This window comes from Enhydra lutris, unplaced genomic scaffold, assembly GCF_002288905.1.
Source record: "Enhydra lutris kenyoni isolate GAN:26980312 unplaced genomic scaffold, ASM228890v2 scaffoldscaffold2, whole genome shotgun sequence".
In the NCBI taxonomy this organism is placed as follows: Eukaryota; Metazoa; Chordata; class Mammalia; order Carnivora; family Mustelidae; genus Enhydra; species Enhydra lutris.
The window spans coordinates 56,460,617-56,486,845 of record NW_019154086.1 but is presented as its reverse complement, the minus strand read 5'-3'; the positions used below and the strand labels follow the sequence as shown (position 1 = coordinate 56,486,845).

Sequence of the window (26,229 nt, the reverse complement as noted above, 5' to 3'; positions counted from 1 at the left end):
ATTTGATGGAGAGAGAGAGAGAGTGTGTGTGTGTGTGTGTGTGTGTGTGTGTGTTGTATATATAACCTAGTTCTTATATTTTAATTAAGTTTTTGTGGGAATTTGAAATCTATTTTATTTCTCTTCTCAAGTAAGACAGTATCAAGTTAAGGATACAGTTAAATAAAGTTTGAGAAGAGCACCTAAGTTTGTAGGTTAGCTATTATAGAATTTGGTTTTAATTGACCATTTAATTCCTTTTTCCTATCTACACATTATGAATAACATTCTCCACAATCATTAATTACCTGTTTCTGTAGTCTTAGCAGTTAAAATAAATTTTGAATGTTTTTGCTATTGTGAGTTTGACATAAGTTAAATCATATATATTGGCTTTCATTTGGATGAACATATTTCATGAGATTTTTGTAAGTTGGCATTTAGTGTTTTCACTTATAAACATAATAGCTTTCGGTATAAATGCCATTGTTTCTAATTGTAATCACCTCCCTGTTTTCTCTCTCTGTTTAAAATTATACTGGTTTTCCTAAACTTTAAATTATCTTAATGCAAGCAGCAGTGTTTCTTGGTTCGTTTTGTTTTTAAATAGCATACAGTTTGACTGGATTAAGCTTAGTTTCCCTCTTGTTATACCAGTGAAAATTCATGCATTGAAAGAATCTCTAGAATAGTGTACATGGCATATCACCTTTTCTATGTTCTAAAAAATGCTTTCTTTTTAATATTTTTTTCTCCTAATTCCAGTAATCTGCAAGTTTTTTTGTTTTTGTTTTGTTTTGTTTGCTACCTATTTACTTTGAGTTGAGTAGTGATAGGTTTGCTTACAAAAGCTTTTGCTGTTTATATCCACAGGGGTCATTTTCTTGAACCTTGATGATAGTTATTTTACCATGTTCCTTTCAATTTATGAGGATAAAACTTGATTCAATTTTGGGTTGTACTAGTTCTCTTACCTTTTCTGCTGCTGTTCTGGCTGGATGTTATAGGTGAAGTGAGTTTAGTAGGTTAACTTTCAAATATTTGAGAGAGTAAGTCAAGACCCCATTTCCTTACATGTATAGTATTTTCTATAAAGATGTGAGATCTAATTTCACAGTTTAATTCATGAGAAATATCTCAGGAAATACCTAGTCTTGAAGGGACAGTCTGATCTTAAAGCCAGAGGTAGCTAGATCTAGAAGACTGGCCTCCCTTTTTAAGAAAACACTGTATTATGGAAAATTATACAAAAGTAGGATAGAATAATGAAACTTCATGTACCAGCTTCAATTATCCATTCATGGTCATTCTTGTTCCATTTAAACTCCTACCCACATAATCCCTCCTGCCATTAGTTCATCTGTAAATATAGCAGCATACAGCTGTAAAAGAGAAGGAATATTTAGGAAAAGTAACTATAGATGTATTATTACACAAAAAATTAATTTGCAGTTGCATTTAGTATCTAAATGTGCCTTCATTATTGGTATTGTTCTTCATTCTTCCAGTTCTTTGCAGGAATGACATCTACTGGGAATAAATGCTTGCTAATAAATAACGTGGATTAGCACTGATACCCTCATTTGGTCTATGTGTCAGGTGTTCACCTGTCACCCAGGGTACCTGTCTTGTGCCTCCTTTACATTCTTGACCTCTATTTAAATTGAGGCTGGTTACTAGTTCATTCACCTGAGCGCTCATATATCATAGTGGGTCACAATATGCTGACTGTGCGGAGAGGGAACAACCAAGTGTTTATTTGATTATGTTCTGGAACTGTCCCACTCCACACTTCCCACAGGGTTTTGTGGGTGTCTTGTGTAGCAAATGAATTCCTGACATTTGGATGATGTGGGGCCACCAGTGCCAGTCCACATATTATGTACTAGTACAACATTTATTTTGTAATTATCACTTACCCAAAAAAAGGATAAGATAAATGATGATAATCCCTATGTTGGACAATATATATGTATGGATTCTGTGACCCCACTTTGGGGATTTTGCTCTCTATGGTGAGGATAGGGATGATAGAAAATTCATCCTTGCATTCTTGGCACTGTGCCTGACACATACTAGGTTACTATTGAGAATTTGTTGAATGAGATGCTGACAACACTGTTCTGAGCCAAAGAGAGGACTTTTATTAAAAAGTAGATAAATATTTGGATGGATATAAAGAACTAGATGTATTGGAAAGGTAAGCATTAAAGGAAGCTATTGAAAAATAAAAAAGATCTATTTATGGGGAAAATTGGTAATACAGTGATAGGTATTATGGGGGCAAATAGAAGTTGAGATAAGTTTGTAGATAATTCATATTAATGTATGAATCGTGATACAGCACTGAAGTATTGATGAAGGGAATAAAAAAGTGAAGGTTTCATTTAATTATTAGGACCTAGTGTTTGAATACAAGTGTGAAAAGGGCTTGTAGATTTTTTTTTTTTAAGATTTTATTTATTCATCTGACTGAAATCACAAGTAGGCAGAGAAGCAGACGGAGAGAGGGGGAAGCAGGCTCCCCGCTGAGCAGAGAGACCATGTGGAGCTCCATCCCAGGACCCTGGGACCATGACCCAAGCTGAAGGCAGAGGCTTTAACCCACTGAGCCACCCAGGCGCCCAGGGCTTGTAGATTTCTATACTCACCCATTTTAAGACAGTGTTGGAACGAAATTCTCAGTTCTCATTAAAATTCTTTGACTTGAATGCAAGAAATTTCTGACCTTCCTTTGCATTTCATACAATGTGTTCATCATCTATTAATAAAAGAATAATAAATATATTCTTTTTTTGTCAATTAGTAGAAAAATCAGAAATGGAAATATGAAATATATCCCATATATGTATTTAACGTAGTCAATTTACCTATATAGAATAGCCTATTGATAAATGGGTTCATACCTAGCTTTCCTTTCTGTTATTCTTTTCAGCTCTTGCTATACTTTTCTGATACTAAGAAGAGGTGTACAAAAATAAATATGAATATAGAATGAATAGAACTCAGTGAAATAAATATGTCCAATTAAGATAGAAGGAAGAGTTAAGGTCTATGCATAGTCAACTCTCAGTTACGGAGTCCTAGAGCTAGGAGTTATAAAGCTAATGGGACAGAAGTAGATAAATATAACTTAAATGTTTAAAAATAGTGTCTATTGGACTTGAGAATTACTTAAGGGTATGAAAAATAGTATATAGAGTTGGGAATTACTTTAGGATGTGAAAAGTCTGTGATTATGTTTTATTATAACCACTACCAAATTGAATATCTTTGCTAAGATTAACTGAAAGATTTTCTTGGAGGTGTGCTGTTTGATGAAGAATGTATAATGATCTGTACATTGAAAATCTATATTCAAAGAGTAACCTGAGTTTTCCAAAAATACCTTTAGAAGTATTATTATAAATACGGTATTAACTTTGTCCTTACCATCAAGATAACCCTCAAATTTGAATTCAGTACACTTGGGCAAAAATGATAGGGCTGCTTTTTATCCTTTAGCAAAATGAAGATTTCCTTTAAAGGAAAACCTTTGGAATAACTAGTGTGACATAAGTAGCATACCTGACACATTGGGATTTTTTATTTGTGCCACTGACAATGTGTATGGCTGTGGGCAGATAACTTTGGGCACAGTAATCTTAATAGGTTTCAGTTGACCTATTGTTAAAGATTGAATACAAAAATGTAATTTGTACAGTGGGAAAAGTGATAACATAGAGTAGAAATTATTCCTAGGTCATTCTAAGTCTTTAAACATTTACAAGAGCAGGATAATATTTGACTGGCTTGGATTTCAGACCTTTTCTCTTGTAGCACATATTCAAATGGAAATAGTGGGAATTAGACAAATGAGCAATAATGGGAAGATAAATTAGGCATGTATTAGCAAATAAGGGTAAAGTCTCACATGAGTAAGCTGGTTATATTGCTTAAAATAATTGTCTTATCTGAGGACATCTGGGTGGCGCAGTCGGTTAAGCATCCTGCTCTTGATCTCAACTCAGGTCTTGATCTCAGAGTCATGAGTTCAAGCCCTGCATTGAACTCTACTCTATGGAACCTACTTTAACAACAAAAAAATTGTATATCTTAATATTTTTAGATTCTAATCAGCATTTGAAAGATTACTGAAATGGGTTACTTAGATTGGTATAAGGTTCTTAGTGTAGAATGAGACTAACAGAATGACTTATTAATAAATGAACTGAGGATTGATAGTTTTCTAAAGAAATTTTTATAATTGAGAAGAAAGTAAAACTTTTTTTAAAAGCAAACATCGTATGACTCACATTTTAGTAGAAACAGTTGGAAAATACTTCTAAATATGTAATATATGGAAATATTTATGATGATAAGTTGGTGAAACATATTTCAAAACTGATAGTGCTTTAATTTCCTTTAAATTTGCCATGTCTGGTTCTACCAGTCATTGCAATTATTTAGGAGTTTATATGAATGTCCATTTAAGTGAAATCTGAGAGTTCATTTCCAAGTAGGGGACCAAAAAGAGACTCTACATTAGATATTGCAAAAACCATTTTCTCCCAACAAGGACATAATGGTGAGGGCTTCAAGCCTACCCCAGCTAAGTTTATGTTACTCTTTGTTCTCTACTATTAGTTGATTGAAAGAGCTTGGGCAGAATATTTAACTTTAGAATTGCAGTATTTTCATTTTTACAATATTATCTTAAACATCTTTCTTATTGGTTAGAAAGATAAAACAAAATTGTATATATCGATGGTACTTGGTAGTTACTCAAAAAGTTTGATGTCGCTTAAATTATCGAAGTAATATTTACATGTAAGGATTGATTGTATTGTCATACCCATAATATTTACATTTGAAAGCACATAGATAGTAAATTCCCTAATTCCCTTATTTGGATGTTCATAAAGTGGAGTGACTTTTCAGGATTGTATGAAGTGATAATTGCTAAAAATTGATAAATATGTTTTTAAAATACTTTCTTAACAAAATTTATGGTACAGGCTAGGAAAGAGAAATTGGTGTTTAGAAATTATGTAGTGTGTTTACAAACAAGGGATGGGGAAGATTTTTTCATTTAATTGTGTAGTAAAGACACTCTCTTCAGTGGACTTTGTAGTAAATGTTTATGAGTTAAGGGAAAATTATCAGCAACAGGGCTGTTTTTATAATACCTGTATTTAAAAACATACAGTGTAATTTTCAACGTACTTATTAAATCTGGGATATTTTTTATGTCTTTGGTTTGCCCCTTCTTGAAACCCTTTGGTTTGTTTCCTTAATAGAATTTCTCTTATGTTCTACTAGAATAAAAATGGTAAATGTATATTGTTGGTTAACTGAGAATAATGAAAAAAATTATTTTTTAGAGTAGGAATTTAAAATAGTTTTCATCCTTTTCTCTATCTTCTCCCCGGACATTCCTTGCCCATAGAAAATAGATAAACTTGTTGATGTCTGACTGGGGATATTATTTTCATAACTTGAAAAAAAAACAAAGCTGAAGTGCTAAGGTGACATCCTGCAAGGAGGAACGGTGTTACCGTAATCCTACGGAAAATAATGAATCAAATTGGGGGTTCTCTAATCTTGCTGTTGGGTAACATGTTTCAATCAGTCCTTGAACATTTTAGAAATTAGAGTATGGAAACTCAAGAACTCTTTTTTAAAAAATTGTTTGAAAAGCCTAATTTTTGTTGCTTTACAGATGTCCCATTTAAGCAGACCTCTTCCATAGCCGTAGCTGGAGCTGTAATTGGAGCTGTCCTTGCTCTTTTCATCATTGCTGTCTTTGTGACTGTCCTGCTGACTCCTCGAAAAAAGAGACCATCCTATCTTGACAAAGTGTAGGTAATTTTTTTGCTTGTGTTCAACATTCAATGTAAGTCAGGCTTTATCTTTACAGCTGCTTATAGCTGTGAAATGTCTGAGGGATGGGAATAAAGATACTGTTAGATCTTTGTGAGGCGACTGTGGTTTCATCAGAATGTGTCAAGGTAAATTGTGTCAAGGGGTCACTGGAGACAAATATATTAGACACCTTTTTCACCTACAAATTTATTGGACATCTTTCTAAATGATAACGTAATGGCACTTTTTTTTGTCCTGCCTTATGAATAAAAATGCAGGTCTCTGATGAGTTATGGTTGAAAGAGAGATTCAAAATATCTTAAGTTTAACTCCTCCAGATTGTACATGCCAGTCTTATGTAGTATAGCTAGATCTTACTCTGAACTGCCAAGAAGTATCAAATATGTCTAGTTTTAAAGGTTTTTTCCTTAAATATTTTTGGTTTTGGTGAGTTACAAAATGTGCAACTTTTTTATTTAAAGAGAAAGCAGTATTTTGGGCCTAGTCATTGAGCTAGAATGTTAAAGCATAAATTGCACTTCACCCTAGAATCAAAAGAACAATGTCCCAATTCACTGAATTCCATCAACAGCTTTTGTTGCTTCATCTGTGAAATGTAAATATTTTCCTCTTTACCTTCCATGGTTGTGATGAGTAGAATAAGATGATGATGTTGATGAACTGTGACTTTTATACAAATGGCATTATTTCTTACATAGTTATTAATATTTTTGTATTTGGACATGAGGTTATCTCTCAAAGAATGTATTTCTTCTGTCTTCATAAATTCTTTGTATGTGACTCTACTTCTCTAATCTGACACAGGTATAGCATAGATCTTCTTAAAGACAACTGAGTATTAGTCTCAGCTCTATCATGATCAAATTAGTGGTATGATCCTGAACAAGTCACATCACCTGCATGGGCCTCAGTTTTCTCACCCAAATGACTGATGGCACCTTGGAGCTATAAATTTGCTGTGATTTTCATTAGATGAAAGGAAATAATTACTTTCAAAGGAGTGCAAATTACCTTTTCAGTGCAACACCTGTAACACTGATTCTTTAATATTTATAGTTATAATATTTATAGTTACAATTATGCTTATAGTTCTTTACTATTTCAAGAGTAGCATGTGGTTAACTTCATTTTAGTTTCCAAGTTATCTCAGCCATTTCTATAATTTCAAAAACATAATTTACTAGTAGACTAAATAATTACATCCATGTAACCATTTTATTTGTCGTTTGAGTTCTGTTCATTTAAAATTATTATTTCATGCCGACATTGAGAAGTTATTAGACCACAGAGAATTTGTAATTACTTTGGCCTTTATAGATTTCATTCTTTTTATTTTTTAATATAGGTAACATTTTGTTTGATTTAGTCATCACATGAATTGAAAATTAGTTATCTGTGAACTTCAAAAGTATAGGAATATATTAAAAATTGTTCTCTAAAATGCAGAGAGCTATAAGATATACTTAACTTTGTTTTTATTATAACAATACTTAAATACATGAAAGTTTAGGTTTTTTAAAAGTTTATTAGGTTATTTTGGCAAAAATAAATGTATTCCTTGAGGATGTAATGCTCTCTTTGTTTATTTCAGGTGACAAGATTTATAATGATCTTTAGATTGAAAAATCTTAATTTGCATGATAGATATTCTAAGTGTAATCGTGGGTTTTGAAAATTAGTTTTGGAAGTATTTCCAAAATGCAGTATAATTTCTCTTCATTATCATTTTAAGATACAGTTTTTTTTTTGTTTGTTTGTTTGTTTTAAGATTTTATTTATTTATTTGACATACAGAGATCACAAGTAGGCAGAGAGGCAGGCAGAGAGAGAGGAAGGGAAGCAGGCTCCCCGCTGAGCAGAGAGCCCGATGTGGGGCTCGATCCCAGGACCCTGAGATCATGACCTGAGCTGAAGGCAGAGGCTTAACCCACTGAGCCACCCAGGCGCCCCCAAGATACAGTTTTTTAAATTACTTTTATGACACTTTGCCTTCCATTGCGTACATTTGACTATCTTTAAAATGATGGTAGACAGAGTCTGATGGAAAAATGTATATTTACTGAATTTACTGAAGTAAATTGGTTACTTGTTTACTGGTTACTAGGTTCCTTGCTTAATTTTCAGAAACATGCTTTCATTTGAGTTACTTCTTTAAATGAATCAATTAGATTGGTTTTAAACATTGGAAGTTTAAAACCAGGCCCCCCCTAATCTATGATAAGTTAGTGGAAATATAAGAACTGAATTAAGCATGTGCACTAATATAAATATTAGTGTGAGGAAAGTATCCACAAAACTTGAGAACCTTGATTGTTTTCCCCCTTCTTCTTGCCTTTTTTTTTTTTTTTTTTTTTTGCTAAATGTTGCATTCACATTTATTAACCTTTTTAATGCAGGATCGACCTTCCTCCTACACATAAACCACCTCCCATATATGAAGAACGATCTCCCCCCTTGCCTCAAAAAGACCTTCTATATCAGGTATGTGTTCATGATTGTACTTAAAATGAAATAAAAAATACGAGGCAATGCATATTATTTGAGTATTATCTTAAATGTTGCATAATAACACATAATCATTTCTCTGAAACATTTAAAGGATCAAACTGTTGACAAATTAGTAAGAAAAGATGTGAAGCCAGAGTGGATAGGACAAATCAACACTGTATTAGGAGTAGAAATTTTTACTAAAAGCTTATGGCCAAAGACTTACTGTTAACACAGTTTTGTTGACATACAGAATCGTTGTAAAATATGCATTTTCATATAAAAGAAAAATTGAATGCCTTTGGTAGGGTATGATGAAGAGCTTTTTCTCCTTGGAGTATGCATTTTGTTTTTGTTTCTTTTCAGTATACTCAAGGTCTAAATTGTAGCATTCCTTTATTTAGCAATGAAAGGTTTATATCCCAGTTTAGAAGTTTAAATACTTCTATCTTATGTTCTATATCTAGATTAATATGCTCTCCTTGGGAAAGTTGAATCCATCAAAATATTTGAATACTTTTATTCTTAGCATTAGTAGTTTTGGTTTTGTTTTTTTCCTCTCACATCCATGTACCTTTTGGGGCTTTAACCCTGTACTGGGGTTTTGTTTTTGTTTTTACCTGTGGAATATTCTATAATATTTTCCTCCAAAGATATGTTTTGTGTCTTCAGCTCAAATAAGGCAAATTATTTGTCCACAAATTAATTTAATTTGGTGGAAAAACTCCAAGGAAATATATGTGTTAAGATTTTTTTCAGCTTCTGTATCTTGGTTCACCAGATAGTCTCCTGCCTGAGAGGGGGGTGGAAAGGAACATTCATTGACAGGGGTCACCGGCTCTATTGTCTTACAGAAGATGGTGTCTGAGGGGTGAAGAAATGCCATCTTTTCAGACTCCTTTTTTTCAGAGAAAGAGTGTAGCCTCACATCCCTCTTGGCAAATAAAAGAACTTGACAAGTAGTGTGAAATGTCAACAAAATATTTAGCTAGAGCTGTTGTTAACTGCTGCAGAAAGAAAGCTGTCTTCTCCATCCACAAAGCTAGTAATTAGAGAATTTCTAGATTCGGTTTTGGGAATTTTCTTAGAATGTTGTTGGTAATTTTCTAGGATGACCCTAACTGCATATAATTTCATTCCTGTCTGTAAAATCAATTGATTATATAACTTACTGTTTACTATCTTCAAATTAAATATTTATAAAAGCTTATGGATTGGAGAAAAATTATTTGGTTTTGATCATCATGTGTCCTTGGTTTTAGTTTAAAAAATATGATTGCTATGTATGTATTTGCTACCAAAAAAACACAAAAGGAAGATCTTTCTTGGATGATTTGAGTTGACAGTGCTAGAAACTACAATTTTTAGAATCCTTGGAGTTAGGGAAGTCTTCCTGGCTTTTGGAGGTGGGAGTTATGATACATCGATGCAATTACTCAGTTGTTGATTAGAGTAATTTGATTTGTAGTAAATTGCATACTCAAAAGCATAAACCTAGGTGGAAATGAAGAGCCATGTGGAAAAGTAATGGAACGTTTAGAAAGAAAATTGATAGGAGAGTACCTGCAATGAATAACAAACATTGGACTTTGGGAATCAGAGACAATTTAGTAGCATTGTGACTTTCCTCACCTTGAAATTAAGCAGGTGAAAAACATGATTGTTTTTTCCTATCATATAGCTATACAACTAGTTTTATAAAATATTGCTGAGGGTTAACTATTTGCTATCATTTTGCTTAAGAGAGTAAGAACTTGAGTTGGAGATGAAATAACTCCTAATTCTCTAAATTATAGAATTATTAAATTATTTGTATTCTTTTAAGAATAAGTTAGGCTTAGGGGTACCTGGGTAGCTCAGTCATTTAAGCACCTGCCTGTTAATTTAGGCTCAGGTTATGATCTCAGGGTTGTGAGATCAAGACCCACTTCCAGCTCTGTCCTGGGCATGGAACCTGCTTAAAATTCTCTCTTTCCCTCACTCACCCCCACCACCAGCTGCATGAGCACATTTTTGCACATGCCATCTACCCCCCCCCCAAAAAAAACGAATAAATTAAGCTAAAATCATTATCCATCAGTAAGAATTTATTTTGATTCATCCATTATAATGTCATGTATTAATTATATGGCTGTTTGTGTTTTAAACAATGTTGTGATCTCAAAATGTAACGTACATAGAACTGTGTCTCAGTTACTAAGAAATATGTGTGTTACTACTATCCGATTAGTTTCGTGCAATGACAGCATGTTGTAATACTAAATGCCTTTGTAATGTTCCACTTCACTTCACTAGATAACTTTTCACCTTTAAAGTGATGTGGTAATTCCTGCTTGAAGTCATTGACCTAGGTAACTAGGTCACTAGGCCACGCTCCCAAATGCTTCCATGACTTTAAGGAAGAGTCCAACTTCTTCTACTCATCACTATTCTATTCTTGGGAAGCCTCAGAAGGAAGCATTTCCTCTGTAGGTAGACCCACATTTGTCTACCTTGTGTAACTGTTGCTTTTGTGGGAATGGTGCCAACAATCATCCCTGAGAAGTTCTGTTCTCAGTGTAAATTAAGACAATGAGGCCTGGTATTGTGAAGAGGCAGTTTCCTTGAGTGGTGGCTAGCACCATACTGCAGAGACGATGCATGGAAGCATGCATAAGTATGAGGGAAAGAAAAAGGAATGTTTTGCCTGAAGGCAAAGATTAATTAAGAAATACCACTAGCTTGTCACGCGTTAGGTAATAATCCCACAAAAGTTGAGTCTTCATTTAGGAAACAAATACTAACTAATGACATTAAAATGTATTTTACCTTTTGTTATGTTGTATTAACATTGTATAGGTAATCCGTAAGTATATTCTTAGAACAACAGAAAAACTAGAAACTACAGAAATTTACAGTCAACTGTGAAAGTCCCTTTTCATAATTCCATCACAAAACATATAATTTCCTTCTCCAGTGATCACCATTGTTACAAATTTAAATATTCTCCCACACTTTTTTCCATGAATTTACTTTTATGTGTATATCATCCATATTTACATCTACAAATATATTTTTTAACACAAATGTGACCATAGAATACATATTGTTCTAGAAGTTGCTTTCGTACTCTACTATAGACCAGTATTTTTCCGATTGACCAATGTTGCTTACAGTTTAGTGGGGCTTTTTTTTATCTCATCCAGCTTCAAATCCAGCATGAAGTTCTGAACACTGATATAAAATTTATTTAAATTAAAATTTTGGACAACAATTTCCATTCTATGAATAATGCTAAATTTTAGCCTTGTATTGGGAGTTGAATACTCTGATATGAAAAAATATTTCCCAAATCAACTAAAATAATCAAGGGATCATTTTCAGGAAGAATATATGTAGCAAATAGAGTTTGATTTCTGATATGGGAAAAAATCTGGATGTAAATGTGTATCTTTTAGAATACTCTGGTTCAACTGAAAATAGCATTTATTCTTCAAAAGTCAGGTCTAGTAAATTCCATGAAATAGATACTGTTACTTGACTTTACTGAGGATCATAGCAGGAATTTCAGTCAAGCACTAATACTGTAGGGAGTGTGACTCTTGAAGTTATTTACACAATGCTGACATATTATTTAAAGCTTCCTAATCTGGATGGGCACAGTGTGATCACAGTGTGATTACAATGTGGAAGCAGGTGGTAGTCTGTGTTAGAGCATTGAGATGTGGGAATAGATTGGCGGTGACCAGTTATGAAGACGGAAGGAGGGCACATGCTAAAGAACACAGGTAGCCTCTAGAAGCAAAAAAAATTCTCTTCTAGAGACTTAGGAAGGGGTGTAGCCTTGCTATCACCTTAGTTTCAGCCTAGTAAGACTTATGTAAAGCTTCTGACCTCCAGAACTACAAGATAATAAATTCGTGTTGTTTGAAGCAAAAAAAAAAAAAAAATAAAAGCTTTCTAATCTCTTGAAATATCACGAGATTTTTTTTTTTCCCCTCCTTGGTAACCACATTTACAGTAGTAACCATTATGTCAGTTGATTTTTGGTAATTTTTAAAATTTTTAACAACCTTGTAAGTGTTTTATGAACAGTATTTCAGGTGTTGTATATGTACATGTGTATGTGTGTAGTAATATTCTGTGTGATTAGATGGGATATATGCATAAAGTGCTTGTGTGACTGAATTCCAAGCTAAACTTAGCTGCCTTTTTTGTGGGACACCATTTTTACATAAAAGAATGACTAACAAACTATGCCATTCAGGCTTAAGTAATTTTGCAGACATTTTCGCAGAAATCAATGAATTGAACTTGTTACTCAAGGCAAATAACTGACAGTATTTGTTGCCAATGAAAAATTAAGAGTCCAAGTAAAAATTATAATTTTCTATAAAACCTGTAACTGCAATCATGGGATTGACATTGGTGAGGAAATTAGTGAATTTTATTTATATATGTGTGTGTGTGTGTGTGTGTGTGTGTGTGTACATATATATATGTATGTATATATGTATATATATGTATGTATGTATGTATATGTGTGTGTGTGTGTGTGTGTGTATTTAACCATAGAAAGTACCAATGTTTGGAATGTCTGCATAACCTAGTGAACCAATGATTGCCAAATGACTAATAATGTACACCGTTATAATGACACATGGGTAAAATATCCTTTCAAAGTATAAGATGAATGTATGGATTTTCATGTAAAAGAGTATGAAAAGTTCATTGGTATGTTTTCAGATAGCAACTAGCACTTAACCCTAAGAAACTTCCACTTGTTAAAGTTTTGGTATAGTAGCAAAGGAGAATTTTCTCAGTTGTCTGAAAGCAGTATTAAGTCTCTCTTCCTTTTCTAGCAATGTATCTCTGTGAGGCCATTTTTTCTTCATGTATTCCAACCAAACAACCTATTGCAACAGATTGAATGATGTAGCAGATATGAAAATCAAGCTTGCTTCTTTTGACTCAGATAATAAAACTGTTAAAAAAGACTGTTTAAAAAACTATCAAAAAACTTTTGACTCAGATATTAAAACTGTAAAAAAAACTGTTAAAAAAATAATAAAATGCCACTCTTCTCACCAATCCCTATTTTGGAAAACATGGATAAAAGGTGATGTTTGTATCATATTATCCTGTTTATATGAATGAAATATTTTTAAATTTTCTTAGTTTTAATGCTTAATATGATAAATATAAGTAATTACTAAGGTAGTTAAGGTAGTTACTACCCATGTAAATGAAAGTACTTTGGGTTCTCAAAATTTTAAGTATAAAGGAATCCTGATGCCCCATTTCTGAGAACCTCTGCTGTAGACCTTAAGCTTTAGGCATGAAGGCAAGGATCATGTCTCCCTTGCTTAGTTCTGTAGTCTCAGGGCACAACACTTTGCTTATTAGCACATTGTAGTTACCCAATAAAAAATTTTTGAATGCAAAAGTGAAAAAAGAAACCCCCCTCTTTGTATTCTTTTCAGTCTTTGATCATGTTTACATTGTTTAGTCTAGAATATCTCTGTCCCAGATATACAGCTATGTTTCAGTATATTTAATGTCCGTTTATCGGTGTCAGGTATCAATATATCGTGAATGAAAAAGAACAAAGGGAACGAAGAGACCGTATAGCAATATTCTAAAATATCAATAATGATTATGTATTCAAGTTCTCTGTAAATGTTGTTCTATGTTGTGTTTTTTCTGTACTTTCTAATTTTTCTACAGGGCTTTTACTCCTGTCTGTTAGTGACTTTATAGCATAAGAAAGTAGAGATCAGTTGAAAACCTGAATTATTGGACTGGAATATTGTTATCAGTCATATTGATTATGGCAATACTTTACTCTCTGGGAAAATTAAGATTTCCCCCCCAATAATTCATTATGGTTCTTTAGTAAATTTTTGTAAATGCTTATGCAGAGTGTTGTAAAGAAAGAATGTTTTTGCATATTCTTTTGAGTAGATAATACATACAAAACAATATGAAAAGGTGTTTTCTAAAGTCTCCCTCCCATTTCCATTCCTATTTACCCTATACCGAGCACCTCCCACAGAAAATCACTTTTATGAATTTCTTGTTTGTCTTAATATGGTTTATTTAAGCATTGAAAGGAAACAATACACACACCGTTAAATGTTTTACCATTCCTCCTAAGACTTACTGAAGATCTTTTTTTATTGGGATGCAGAGCATTTGCATTCTAATGTCTACAGAAGATTCTAATATGCATATATTACACAGTATATAATGTCAAAATATTTTAACCAATAATGCTGCAGGGAATAACTTTATGTGTATGATATTTTGCTTCTATGCAGGTATAATCTTCAGTATAAATTTTTAGATTTGCTCTTGCTATATCAAATAGTAAATGTGTTTTTACTTTTGATAGATCCTCTCAAATTGTCCTCTATAAATATTGCACTGTTTTGCACTCCTATGAGTAATGCTTGAAAGTGTCGATTTCTCTACATTCTTCTTAACAGCATGTGTGTTCCACTTGAGTATTGATAATCTAATAGGTAAAAGGTGTGCATATAAAATTCTAATTTTGCAATCTCATTAGTAGTGAGTTTTATCATCTTTTCAAGTGTCTTAATAGGCCATTTTTTCCTGTAAGCTCTCATTCTTGTGTGTGCTTATTTATTGGACAAAAATATGATAATTTAAACATTTAATAAGTAGATAATGAAACTTTTTTCTTTTAATTCCAGTGTGAATTGTATATACATTGCTTCTTGGTATCCAAATTTGTGGTACAAAAAGTTCAGTAAGGTGAATCTTCTATTTCCATTGACATATTATAAGATAAAAATGAAATGCTGTTATGATTGGGCTCAAATGTTTTTGAACTCTGATTTTATTTTATTTATTTATTTTTTACTTTTTATCTTTTATTATGTTATGTGAGTCCCCATACAGTGTATCATTAGTTTTTGATGCAGTGTTCCAAGATTCATTGTTTATGTACCACACCCAGTGCTTCATGCAATATGTGCCCTCCATCACCGGGTCATCCCATTCCCCCCCAACCCCCTCCCCTCCAAAACCCTCAGTTTGTTTCTCAGAGTCCACAGTCCCTCATAGTTTGTTTCCCCCTCCGATTTCCCCCAACTCACTTCTCCTCTCTATCTCCCCGTGTCCTCCATGTTATTCCTTATGCTCCACAAGTAAGGGAAAACATATGATAATTGACTCTCTCTGCTTGGCTTATTTCACTCAGCATAATCTCCTACAGTCCCGTCCATGTTACAAAAGTTGGGTATTCATCCTTTCTGATGGTTGAGTAATACTCCATTGTATATATGGACCACATCTTCTTTATCCATTTGTCTGTTGAAGGGCATCTTGGCTCTTTCCACCATTTGGCTATTGTGGACATTGCTGCTATGAACATTGGGGTGCATATGGCCCTTCTTTTCCCTATATCCGTATCTTTGGGGTAAATACCCAGTAGTGCAATTGCAGGGTCATAGGGTAGCTCTATTTTTAATTTTTTGAGGATTAACAATTTCTAGAATTGGAGATGTGTCCTCCAGATATCTTAATTGTTACCAGTCATGCCATATTTTATTCTTGAACCTGCCCACCTACTACTACTGTGTAGTTTTATACATTTGCATTATTTCCTTTCAAAATTCATCTTTCAGACACATCACTACCATTTTCCAATAATATTTTTTAGATAAGCTGCTTTTGTTAATTATCATCAGTGTTCTGGTTTTCTCCCAGGATCTGTATATTTTACTCTCTATCCAGATACTAACAGTAGTTATAGGCTTTGCAGTCAGGGAGAAGGGAGAGAGAAAGATGACAGAAGAAATAACATTTTTCATCCAAATTAGAGAAAACTATGTGACTGAACGGATTATTTTCAAGTAAATGAATATAGAGTATTTCTAGCATGGTTTTGCCCTCAATTGGCAAAAAACGTTTGCATCTTACATATTGCCTCCAATTAATAGTGGCAATTATTGAGAAAAGTAGTCAAAGAATTATGGGGCCTTGTTCTGGTCTATGGGGTGGGGGGAGTTTTGTGATCAATAAAGCTTGGAAGAAACCATGATTTAGAAACTAATAATATATTCAAATGAAAGATAGGTGCAATATTTGAAGTATAAAGGAGTGGTATCTTTAATAAAAGCTCTTGCTAATCAATCTGATAAATGCAAAAAAGATAAACCTAAGGTTTTATATGGATTAATAAATTACCATCAATTACATCCTTAGAAAATAGAACATAGAAAATAGAACATAATAAATTATCATAGGTTACATTCTTAGAAAATGGAAAATGTTAGAACATGCCTGACACATAGAAAGTACTACATGTTTACTGTTATTATTATTAAAAAGTAAACTATATAATTCTTAATCAAAATATTAAAGAGACCAAGCGGTGAAATTATTTTAGAAGAATAAAACTGATAGTACTTTGATTCATGAAAACTCAGCATATATTTCCTTTGGAAATTATTGATACTTTTATTATAAATTTTGTAGTGCTTGAAATGAAATTAAAAGGTAGAGTGTCTACTTTTTTGATTCAGAATTCTATTTTTTCTCCCATCATTATTTATCAAACCAATATTCCTTGAATATTTCTTATGTGCCGGTACTAGGAATACATAGTAAGACATGAAAAATAAGTACTGTCTTTATGGAGCTTACATTTTAGTGACGAATAGACAAATTCCTATGATGACATCTTTTTTTCTTTCCTTTCTTTTTTAAAAAAAGAACTTTATTAAACTTATTAACTTTGTAATTGGTATGCAACAGATTGTATATATTTAAAGTGTGAGTTTGATACGTTTTACATAAAATACACAAACACAATACACAAATATACACATGAATATACACATACACTAGGAAAACATAACCACAATTAAAAGAATGCATGTATCTAACATTTTCAGAAGTTTCCTGATGTCCCTTTGTATTTTCCCCTCTAGTCATGCCCTTGTTCCCTTTCCACATCCCTAGGGACCCAAACACTGGATATACTTTCTGTCTCTATTAATTTACATGTTCTCAAATTTTATATAATAAAATTATATAATCCTTTTTTGTTTGTTTGTTTTGTGTGTGTGTGTGTGTGTGTGTCACTTTTTCCCTCCACATCATAATAGTTTTGATTTTGATTCCTTCATGTGGTGTTGGTCAGTGGTTTATTTCTTGTAGATACGTGTACCATGTAGATATACTACATTTTATTTAAATTTACCTATTGATGGACATTTGCACCATTTCCATTTTTTTACTATCACAGGCAGTGCTATTATGAACATTTGTATATAAGCTTTTGTATAAACATATGTTTTCATTTCTCTTGAGTAAACATCTAGGTTTGGATCAATGGATCATATGGTCAATGCAACTTAAAAGGTGTAACTTTTTAAGAAAATGCCAAGTTGTCATCCTCCGCAGTTTTACCATCTATGTTCCCACCAGCAGTGTATGAGTTGCGCTGTACCCTTACCACCATTTGTTACGATCAGACTTTTAAAATTTCGGATGTTCTAATAGATGTGTGGTTGTACTTCATTATGATTTTGACCTGTATGTTTTCCCTAGTTACTCATATGTGGAACATTTTTTTTTACTTGCTGATCTGTCATCCATTTAACTTATTTGGTGAAGTGTCTGAATATTTGCTCATTTTTTATTGAATTGCTTTCTTATTGTTGAATCTTGAAAGTGCTTTATTATGGACTGCATGTTTGCATCCAAACATGTATTCAAATTCACATTGAATTTTGTTGAAACCTTAGCCCCTAGTGTGATGATATTTGGAGGGTGGGGCCTTTGAGAGGTTTTAGGTAATGAGGGTGGAGCCCTCATGATGGGATTAGCACCCTCTTAAGAAGAGACAGGGGAGAACTTACTTCTTTCTCTGCTCTTTGCTATGTGCAGATCAAAGAGTGTAGCCATCACAAACCAGGAAGAGGGCGTCTACCAAGAACTAAAATGTTAGCCTCCAGAACTGTAGAAATAAATGTTCTTTAAACCATTTAGTACATGGTAATTTGTTATAGCAGCCCAAATAGAATAAGACATTTTGGATACTAGTCTTTTATCAGATACGTGATTTGGAAATATTTTCTATCATTCTCTTGCTTGTAATACTCTTAACTGATTTTTTGAAGGGCAAAAATTTTTTAATTTTGATGAAGTCGATACATGATGACACTAATGAGGCCATGCTTTCTTCAGTGGGGTAGGGGAAGTAATACCTAATTTTTGCTAATTTTGCTAATTGCTATTAAAATATTAGTTAAAATATTTTTATGATACATTATTTTCTTTATTTTTCCTGTATAAACTTCATAACTAATTAGGAAATTTAATTAATTTAAAGACAGTAATTTTGCTTAGTCACTAGTTTCCTTCAGTATCTAGTATCTTCAGGATACATACATAGTATGAGTAATTTTCACCTCATCTGAGAAATACGGAAATTAGGAAGAATTGGCTCCTCTAATAGTGTTTTGTGGCCCATAACACCTAACTAGCCACTATCTTTTTATATATTTTATTCATCTCTGTATTAAACAGTAATTATCACAGAAAAAAATGTTTTAGAGTGATATTGTTAACTTATTTTTAGTAGAATCAAATGGAATCTAATAATATTATTACAATTAAGAAGGTTGAGACTGAGTTATTTTGACTTGCTGTAAATTGTAGAATTACTCTAAGAAAATTTATTTTAGACTTACTGTATACATATAAACCACCACCGATCTGGAAAACCTGGAGTGATGATTTCTAACTGATAAAAATTCTGAGTTTAACTGCTTGTCAGTATTTTTAGTGGTATTACCAGTATCAGCACATTGATTATGTGATTTTCTCAAAGAAGTTAAAAACTTCGGACCTTCATTCTCATTGCAATCTGTTTCTGATTTGTAGCTGAACTGCCTGAGTGAGTTAGGACTATATAAAGTGTTAGGTTGCTCCTGCCGGCAATAGTGAGAAAAAGCCTACGAGGCAAATGGATCCGAGAGATGAACTTTATTGCAAGCACCCTCGAGCGAGGTTCCACGACTCACAGAGAGAGAAAGAGAGAGAGAGAGAGTGAGTTGGGGAAGTCGCGCTGGGAGGGAGTTGGCAAGGTCCTTTTATCGGGTTGAGGTAGGGCATATAGCCTTGCGTCCATATAAGGCAAGGTATGTGGTGATCGGAGGGTATGGAGCGGGGAGAGTGTATCAGACCAAGGTAAGGCATGGGCTCGAGTCTGTATATGGCAAAGTATCTGGTGATCAGAGGGTATGGGGCAGGGGAAGTCCGTGATGGGCAGTTCCCGATTGGGAAGTTCCTGGGTGGAGAGTTAGAGTTTCCTGGCGGTGACGTGGAGGCTGCAGTGAGGGTGGCGGGAAAGTCAGCCATCTTGGAGAGGGTTGGTGGGAAGATCCGCCATTTTAGAGCCCTGGTTTCCCAGCCGGCCCATCATAAAGAAAGGAGAACAAAAACAAAAAACAGAAAAAGTTGGGTATGTAATAGTACACTCAGAACTATTTCTCCTACTGACTGGATTGTTTTATGAAATTTAAATGATCAAAAAGAACTGGCTTCATTTTAGCCACCAATACTCAATACCCAAAAAATAAATGAATAAATAAAAAGATGATTAATATAAAAGAATTAAAATGTTGGCCTTTTAGGAGACCCTGAGCAACCCAGAAGGGAGAACATCTAATTCACACCTTTTCATAAAACTTTATAGTATAATTCCACTTGGTTCGATGTTATAAACATACCATCTTTTTTTTCCTTTCAAATCTTTAACACTGAGTTTTAAGAACTAATTCATTATAAAAATTGCATACTCATTATTCTTAAATATGTTTGTGGGTCTCCCATTTTTCTACTTTTTGTCTTTTGAATTGAAAACCATGACTACCATTGCCTTTGTAACCGTTCTTGAAATCTAATAAACTGCTCTGTGTAGAGGCTACTCAATAATTGTTGAGTTGCAGAGATAGTAAAATTGTTTATGAAGTCAGAATTTCCCAAGCTAGTTGAGGATAATTCCAGGAATTCTAGGGGAACATGGAAAATGTCAGAATTTATATACAATGTTACCTCACCCTTCTGCCTGTGTAATACCTAGAAAACTTATTTTAAACAGTTTGGAAGTTTTATAGCCAGTCTATCATTGTTTTTAAGCAAGATATATAACAAGATCTCAATCTGTAATATCTTATCATTTCCAAAGAATTATCACTATTCATAATAACTGGAAATGTACCTCAACTTTTTAATATTATCACCAAAATATTTTTAAGTACCTCATAAAGTATGTTAAAGTCTGAACCATTAACTCAGATGTAACACTAAACTTTGGGGAAACAAAATAATGGCTCAGTGCTACTTGGAACTCAGGTATAAAGGTAGTATCCTAACCATTAATTTACTTAAATTGTGTTTTTTTCCTTCGTTTTTGTAAAGAATTAAATTTAGACTATTCATACTTGAGATACAATCAGAACATGAAATCTTGAGTGGTTTATTTGATACCCATGTTAAATTCATACTGCCATCAGGGAACTATAGGTCTTAATTAGGGGCGACTCTTGACTGACTCATGAGTAAGTCAAAGTAAAAGAACTATTGAAGTTAAATGCATTAGGCTGAGTGAAATTTCCTCCCAAATTTTAGAGGACCTAATAGTCGCCTTTATTTAAAAGGTCATGATTTCCTTTTTTGGAAGTGATTACTTTTTTTTTTTTTTTTTAAGATTTTATTAATGAGAAAGAGGTGTGCACATGAGTGGGGGGTGAGGGAGACAAGCAGACTCCCCAAGGTGGGGCTGGATTCTAAAACCCTGGGCTCATGACCTGAGCCAAAGGCAGAAGCTTGACTGACTCAGCCACTTAGGGGTCCTTGGAAGGTGATTCCTCTTTATGTAGAAAAGTTTGGACAGAGAGCTGAGTTATTTTAAATATGCAGAACAAAATAAATTGTTTTCAGGAAATACACATTTTCATTATTTGTGAATTAAATCTTTACATAGACATTAATCAAATTTTACTTTGAATTTGACTACTTAGTCTCGATTTTAGTCCTGGCCAATTGTTTTTTGTTTGTTTGTTTGTGGGGTTTTTTGTTTTGTTTTGTTTTCCTGAAGTTCTTTTGACAAGTTACAAACAAGAAATGAGTAAAGGCGCCCTATGAGCTTTTGAGAGAATAATGTAAATAACATATTATTTAAGTTAAATGTTAGCCCTATGTCTAAACTTACAGTGTTCATTCACTCATTTGATGAATGATGGTAAGCATTGCTGAGCGACCTTTTCCCCCTTTTTTAACACTCTTTCATTAAAGTAGATTCAATTATGGAGTCCTTGGTTAAATCAAACTGACTTAAATGGAGAGTTGTTTTAGGCAGCTGCCTTCATATTGTGATGTGTGCAGTGCCAGTGGGGTCTTGATGCCCATCACAGTGCTTGATTTCCTAGCAGAGAATAGTAACAGAGATTAATAATAGAAATTAATTTACTAATATCTGTCACTACCTGTTGACATGAAAATACTATGGGGAAACTCTCTCAGGCTATTTATTATTATCAAAACTCTCCTAGGTATTGGCAGAGCAATCTTTTATCCCAGCATTTCCAGGAAGGTTTTGATTTCACATATTTGTGCCCAAGTGCACCTATCCCAATTTTGAGACTGCTGTTTGTCTGAGAGATCTCCCTAGTACATCTGACTTCTGTTAGTCTCATGCCTTTACCCCAGTTCCTTAATAGCCTCCTCCATTTCTGATCGTTAAATTCAAAGTGCTTTCTTCCCATAGTCAAAATGGCTCTTACATCTCAGCCTCCTCTAAAAAAAAATCTTCCTAAGCTGATAAGAATATTTAAGTTAGAATAAAATGTACCAGTGTGAACGTAAGTACCTGTAAAAATACTTGTATTGTCATAGTCACTTTCCAAAGTGTAATTGGAGATAGCCATCTTATTTAGAGAACTCTAAGAAATGGAGAATAACCTAGGGTTCTAATTTTATGACTTGCTATGAATTATATAATTTATTTAATTTTTTATTTTCATAAAATAGTGTAGTAACTAGGGAACAAGAATTCCTATCCCCTCAAAGATCCTTATAGCTGGACTAAAAAGCAGATCGACATGAGACAGATTAACAAGAGAAAATAAAATTTAATAGTGTATGTACAGGGAATCCCTACAAACAAGGAAGTTCCAGAGATAGGCAAAATGAGGTATATGTCATTCTATACTAAGGAGAAAGAGAGTAGGGGTCAGCGACTTAAAGGGAAGCAATGCAATTTACAGGAAAATGAAAAAGAATTAATGTTTGTAAATAAATATTTGTCCTGCCATGTAGACAGGTTACTCAGAGAAAATTTATCTCTGGTAATAACCCTTATTCTGTATAATTTAGATTCTTCTGTATAGTTAAGGGAGGGTCAAATTTTCTCTTGAGTGCACAGAGTCTTGATAGCCTTCAGCTCAAAATAACCCACATGCTGAAATGACCCATCTTGGGGCAGCCTACCCTAGCCCCTCCACTAGAAAATAGTGTAAGACATTTTTAGGAAAAAACAGAACATGGGTAATTGGTCACTTCATTTGAAACCACTTCATTTCATGACAGATTTACTGAATACTTAACATAATTTTTTTTTTTTTAAAGATTCACTTATTTTAGAGAACACACATAGGGTGGGGGAGAGGCACAGGAATAGAGAGTGAGAGAGAATTTGAGCAAACTCCCCACTGAGCATGGAGCCAGCTGTGGAGTTCTATGTGGGGCTCAATCTCATGACCCTGAGATCATGACCTGAGCCGAAATGGAGTCAGACATTCAACTGAGTCCCTAGGTAGCCCCTGAATACTTAACATACTTTTGATTGTTTTTTAATCTATTCACATATCTTAGATAAGATTAGAATGAACATTTTCATTAGAATAAAAATTTATGTTTGAAACCTCTTAAATTTGAAGAAAGCATGTTTGAATTAACTAATTTAAGTGTTTCTAAAGTTCATTGGTTTAAAAAAACTTACTAATAAAACACAGGCCTTAATTTTTAAAAAAAATGCTACAAATTAGACATCAGTTAGAAATACTAAATTAAATTCAATATCTTGTTGTTTTAGAAGTTTTTAAAATGCCCAAAATTAAGAAACTAAAAAAAAAAATCTAATAGATGGAAAAACATTCAGAAGAGTTTGTTTTGGGTAGTCAAGACCACAATTTATCCTTGAGTTAACCTTAGTCATTTGACCTAGATCCACTAAATTATTCTGTTTTCTTATATGAGTATAGGATTCTCTCACCCAGTGTGTCTTGGCATCTGGTCAGATAACTTTCCATAGTTACAAGCTACTGTATGCAAAATTCTTGTTCCTGGGCCTGATAGTAAACAGGATTACCACTTTCTTTCCTCAGAGATAATGTTTTCACCACTGGTTTGATTAAGTTTGGTTGTGGCAGGACTCCAAATTCCAAATTTATTTTGTTGATTCTTTGGCACATATTTTCAACCAAGATGTTTGTTCCCTCAGTTTTATGTACAGTAATCTCCTTTGTTTGCTTTACTAATATTTGCTTAATTAGAAATATGTGCGGGGCAAGCAGTTAACCTATTGTTGACTCCATGGTTTTGTTTTTGTTTTTTAAAATATTGCTTGCTATTTGAGAATCAGAGTCGAAGAAGAAATAAGCCTCAAAGTAGCATCTGTTTCCTTGGACATGTGAATTAAAAGTTTAATTTGTATTTCAGAGTAAATAGCATTTTATTATTGAGGAATTAATAAGATATTGTTGGGAGGGGTGGGAAACTTATCCGGAGTGGCACTTTAGTTTGAATCTTTGATGCCTTTAGAGTATTTTTTTTAATCATTTTATTAAAATCATTTCCATATTTACAAACACCTCCTATTCCATATCTTTGTGTGCTGATTACTAGCAAATGCAGATGTAAGACAGGATCATTCCTTATGATGAATTCTTAGGTCAGTTTCTTGTTTTTTGAGACCCAGCTTGAGTTTGTTCAGGAGGAAAAATTTTTTCTTTACCCTGCAAGGTTTTTCTAACTGAACTAAGGATTAAATTGACCTGAGATCAATTAACAGGAGAAAATCAAATTTAATTTTGTATGTACCAAGAATCCATGCAAACATGACACTACAAAGAGAGCCTGGTAACGTGTGGTATACCTGTCATTCTCAACTAAGGAGAAGGGGGTGGGGTCTGGGAATTCAAAGGGAAGGAAAGCAATTCACAGGAAGATCAGGAAGATGAAAAAGAGTAAATGTTTGGTAAACACATTATTTGTTAGGCAACTTAGAAACAATGGGACATAGAAGACTTCAATCAAACAGGGCTTGCTCGGTTTCTCCCTATCTAGTACCTAGTTCCTTTTATAATGTAGTTATCTTCTATATCTATGGTGATAGCTATCTTCCTATCTGAATTCTTTTGGCAGCTGGAAGGGACTGGGAAGGCAAAGTTTTCTTCCTGAATCTTTTAGGCTTTCATTGTTTTCAGTTCAAAATAATATGCATGACAAAGTGGCACATTTTTGGGCAGCCTCTCCTTGGCTTCAAGTTCATTCTTTTCTGTTTTCTTTTTCCCCCCACAGAGCTAAGCTCCATGATTATTTACTATTGTTAAATTGATTTGGGGAATGTATTTTTCTTTGTAGTTTTAGATAACAAAATTAGGATCAGAAGGTAATAGGAACATAGATTTGAATACTTAAAGATAAAGATAAAGAAGACGTCTTCAGTAATTAGGTCTATATGATAATGGGACTGATACTCAAGAGGTCAAATACATTTCCCAACTGTTCTTGTTTAAAGGACTCCACTATTGTCTTTTGTTGTATGTTATTGGAGGCATTTCTACATTGGAAATCAAGTTTAATTTTAAGGCCCTCCTAGTCCTTTCTCTTGTTTCTTTTTTGCCTTAAGAAAATAATATAGGTGGTAGATTAAAATGTAACATTGGAGTTAGTTGGGACCAGCCATATTCGTAGATATCTTAATGTGATTCTTAGTGTACAAATAAAATATGTACGTGTAGTTAATTTAAAATATATATACTTATATATTTGATTAGTTAGCTAATGAGTTATCAAAAGCACGTACGTTAGAGGTAACCAACTCTTTTCTGTACATGTTTCCGCTGAGTTTAATTTCAAGGTTTTTTGGCATTTCCAGACACTATTGAGTCTTTATGAAAAGCAATTTGATGTAAGCAAAAATTACTTTAAAAAAATTTTTTTGCCTCTTTTTAAAGAAGAAAAAAGTTCTCTTCTGTAAATGCAAATTATACATTGTTTTATGGTTGGTTTACAATTATAACTGACAGCTCACATAGATACTAAAGCTTTGAATGATATCTTTACAGCAGCTTTAACTACAATGAAAATTAGATGAGATATAAAACTTGCTAACTGCAGAATATTTCTTACACATAAGTAACTTTAGACGAATGAGAATTGTTAAAGGTCTTTAAAAGGAAATACTTAGCTTTATAATGATTCCTACTTGAAATTCATTGGCACTTACAAAAGGAAATAATCTCAATTTCAGCTGATTGGTGGGCAGTAATTATTTAGGCTCTCAATCCTGTTTATTAAAAGAGATGCCATGTAAATGTATTTGTTTGAAACATTTTAAATGCCTCATTACTGATGTATATGTTCCCATGGAAACCACAAATATCCCTTTAGAAAAATGATGTAAAATAACAGCTTTACTTTTTTTTTTTCCTAAAGATTTTATTTATTTGTCAGAGAGAGGACAAGCAGGCAAAGTGGCAGGTAGAGGCAGAGAGAGAAGCAGGCTCCCTGATGAGCAAGGAGCCCGATGCGGGACTCGATCCCAGGACACTGGGATCATGACCTGAGCGGAAGGCAGCGGCTTAACTGACTGAG

The 26,229-nt window shown here is 33.4% G+C and overlaps 1 protein-coding gene across 1 annotated transcript in view; it reads left to right on the top strand.

Annotated features, from left to right (window-relative positions):
- Window positions 1-26,229, top strand: part of LOC111150258 (nectin cell adhesion molecule 3) — a 129,446-nt gene that overhangs the window by 79,616 nt on the left and 23,601 nt on the right. Inside the window, exons 6-7 of the mRNA XM_022507695.1 lie at window positions 5,681-5,819; window positions 8,241-8,325. Of these exons, the coding sequence (XP_022363403.1) occupies window positions 5,681-5,819; window positions 8,241-8,325 (224 nt within the window). The remainder of the gene's footprint in view (window positions 1-5,680; window positions 5,820-8,240; window positions 8,326-26,229) is intronic.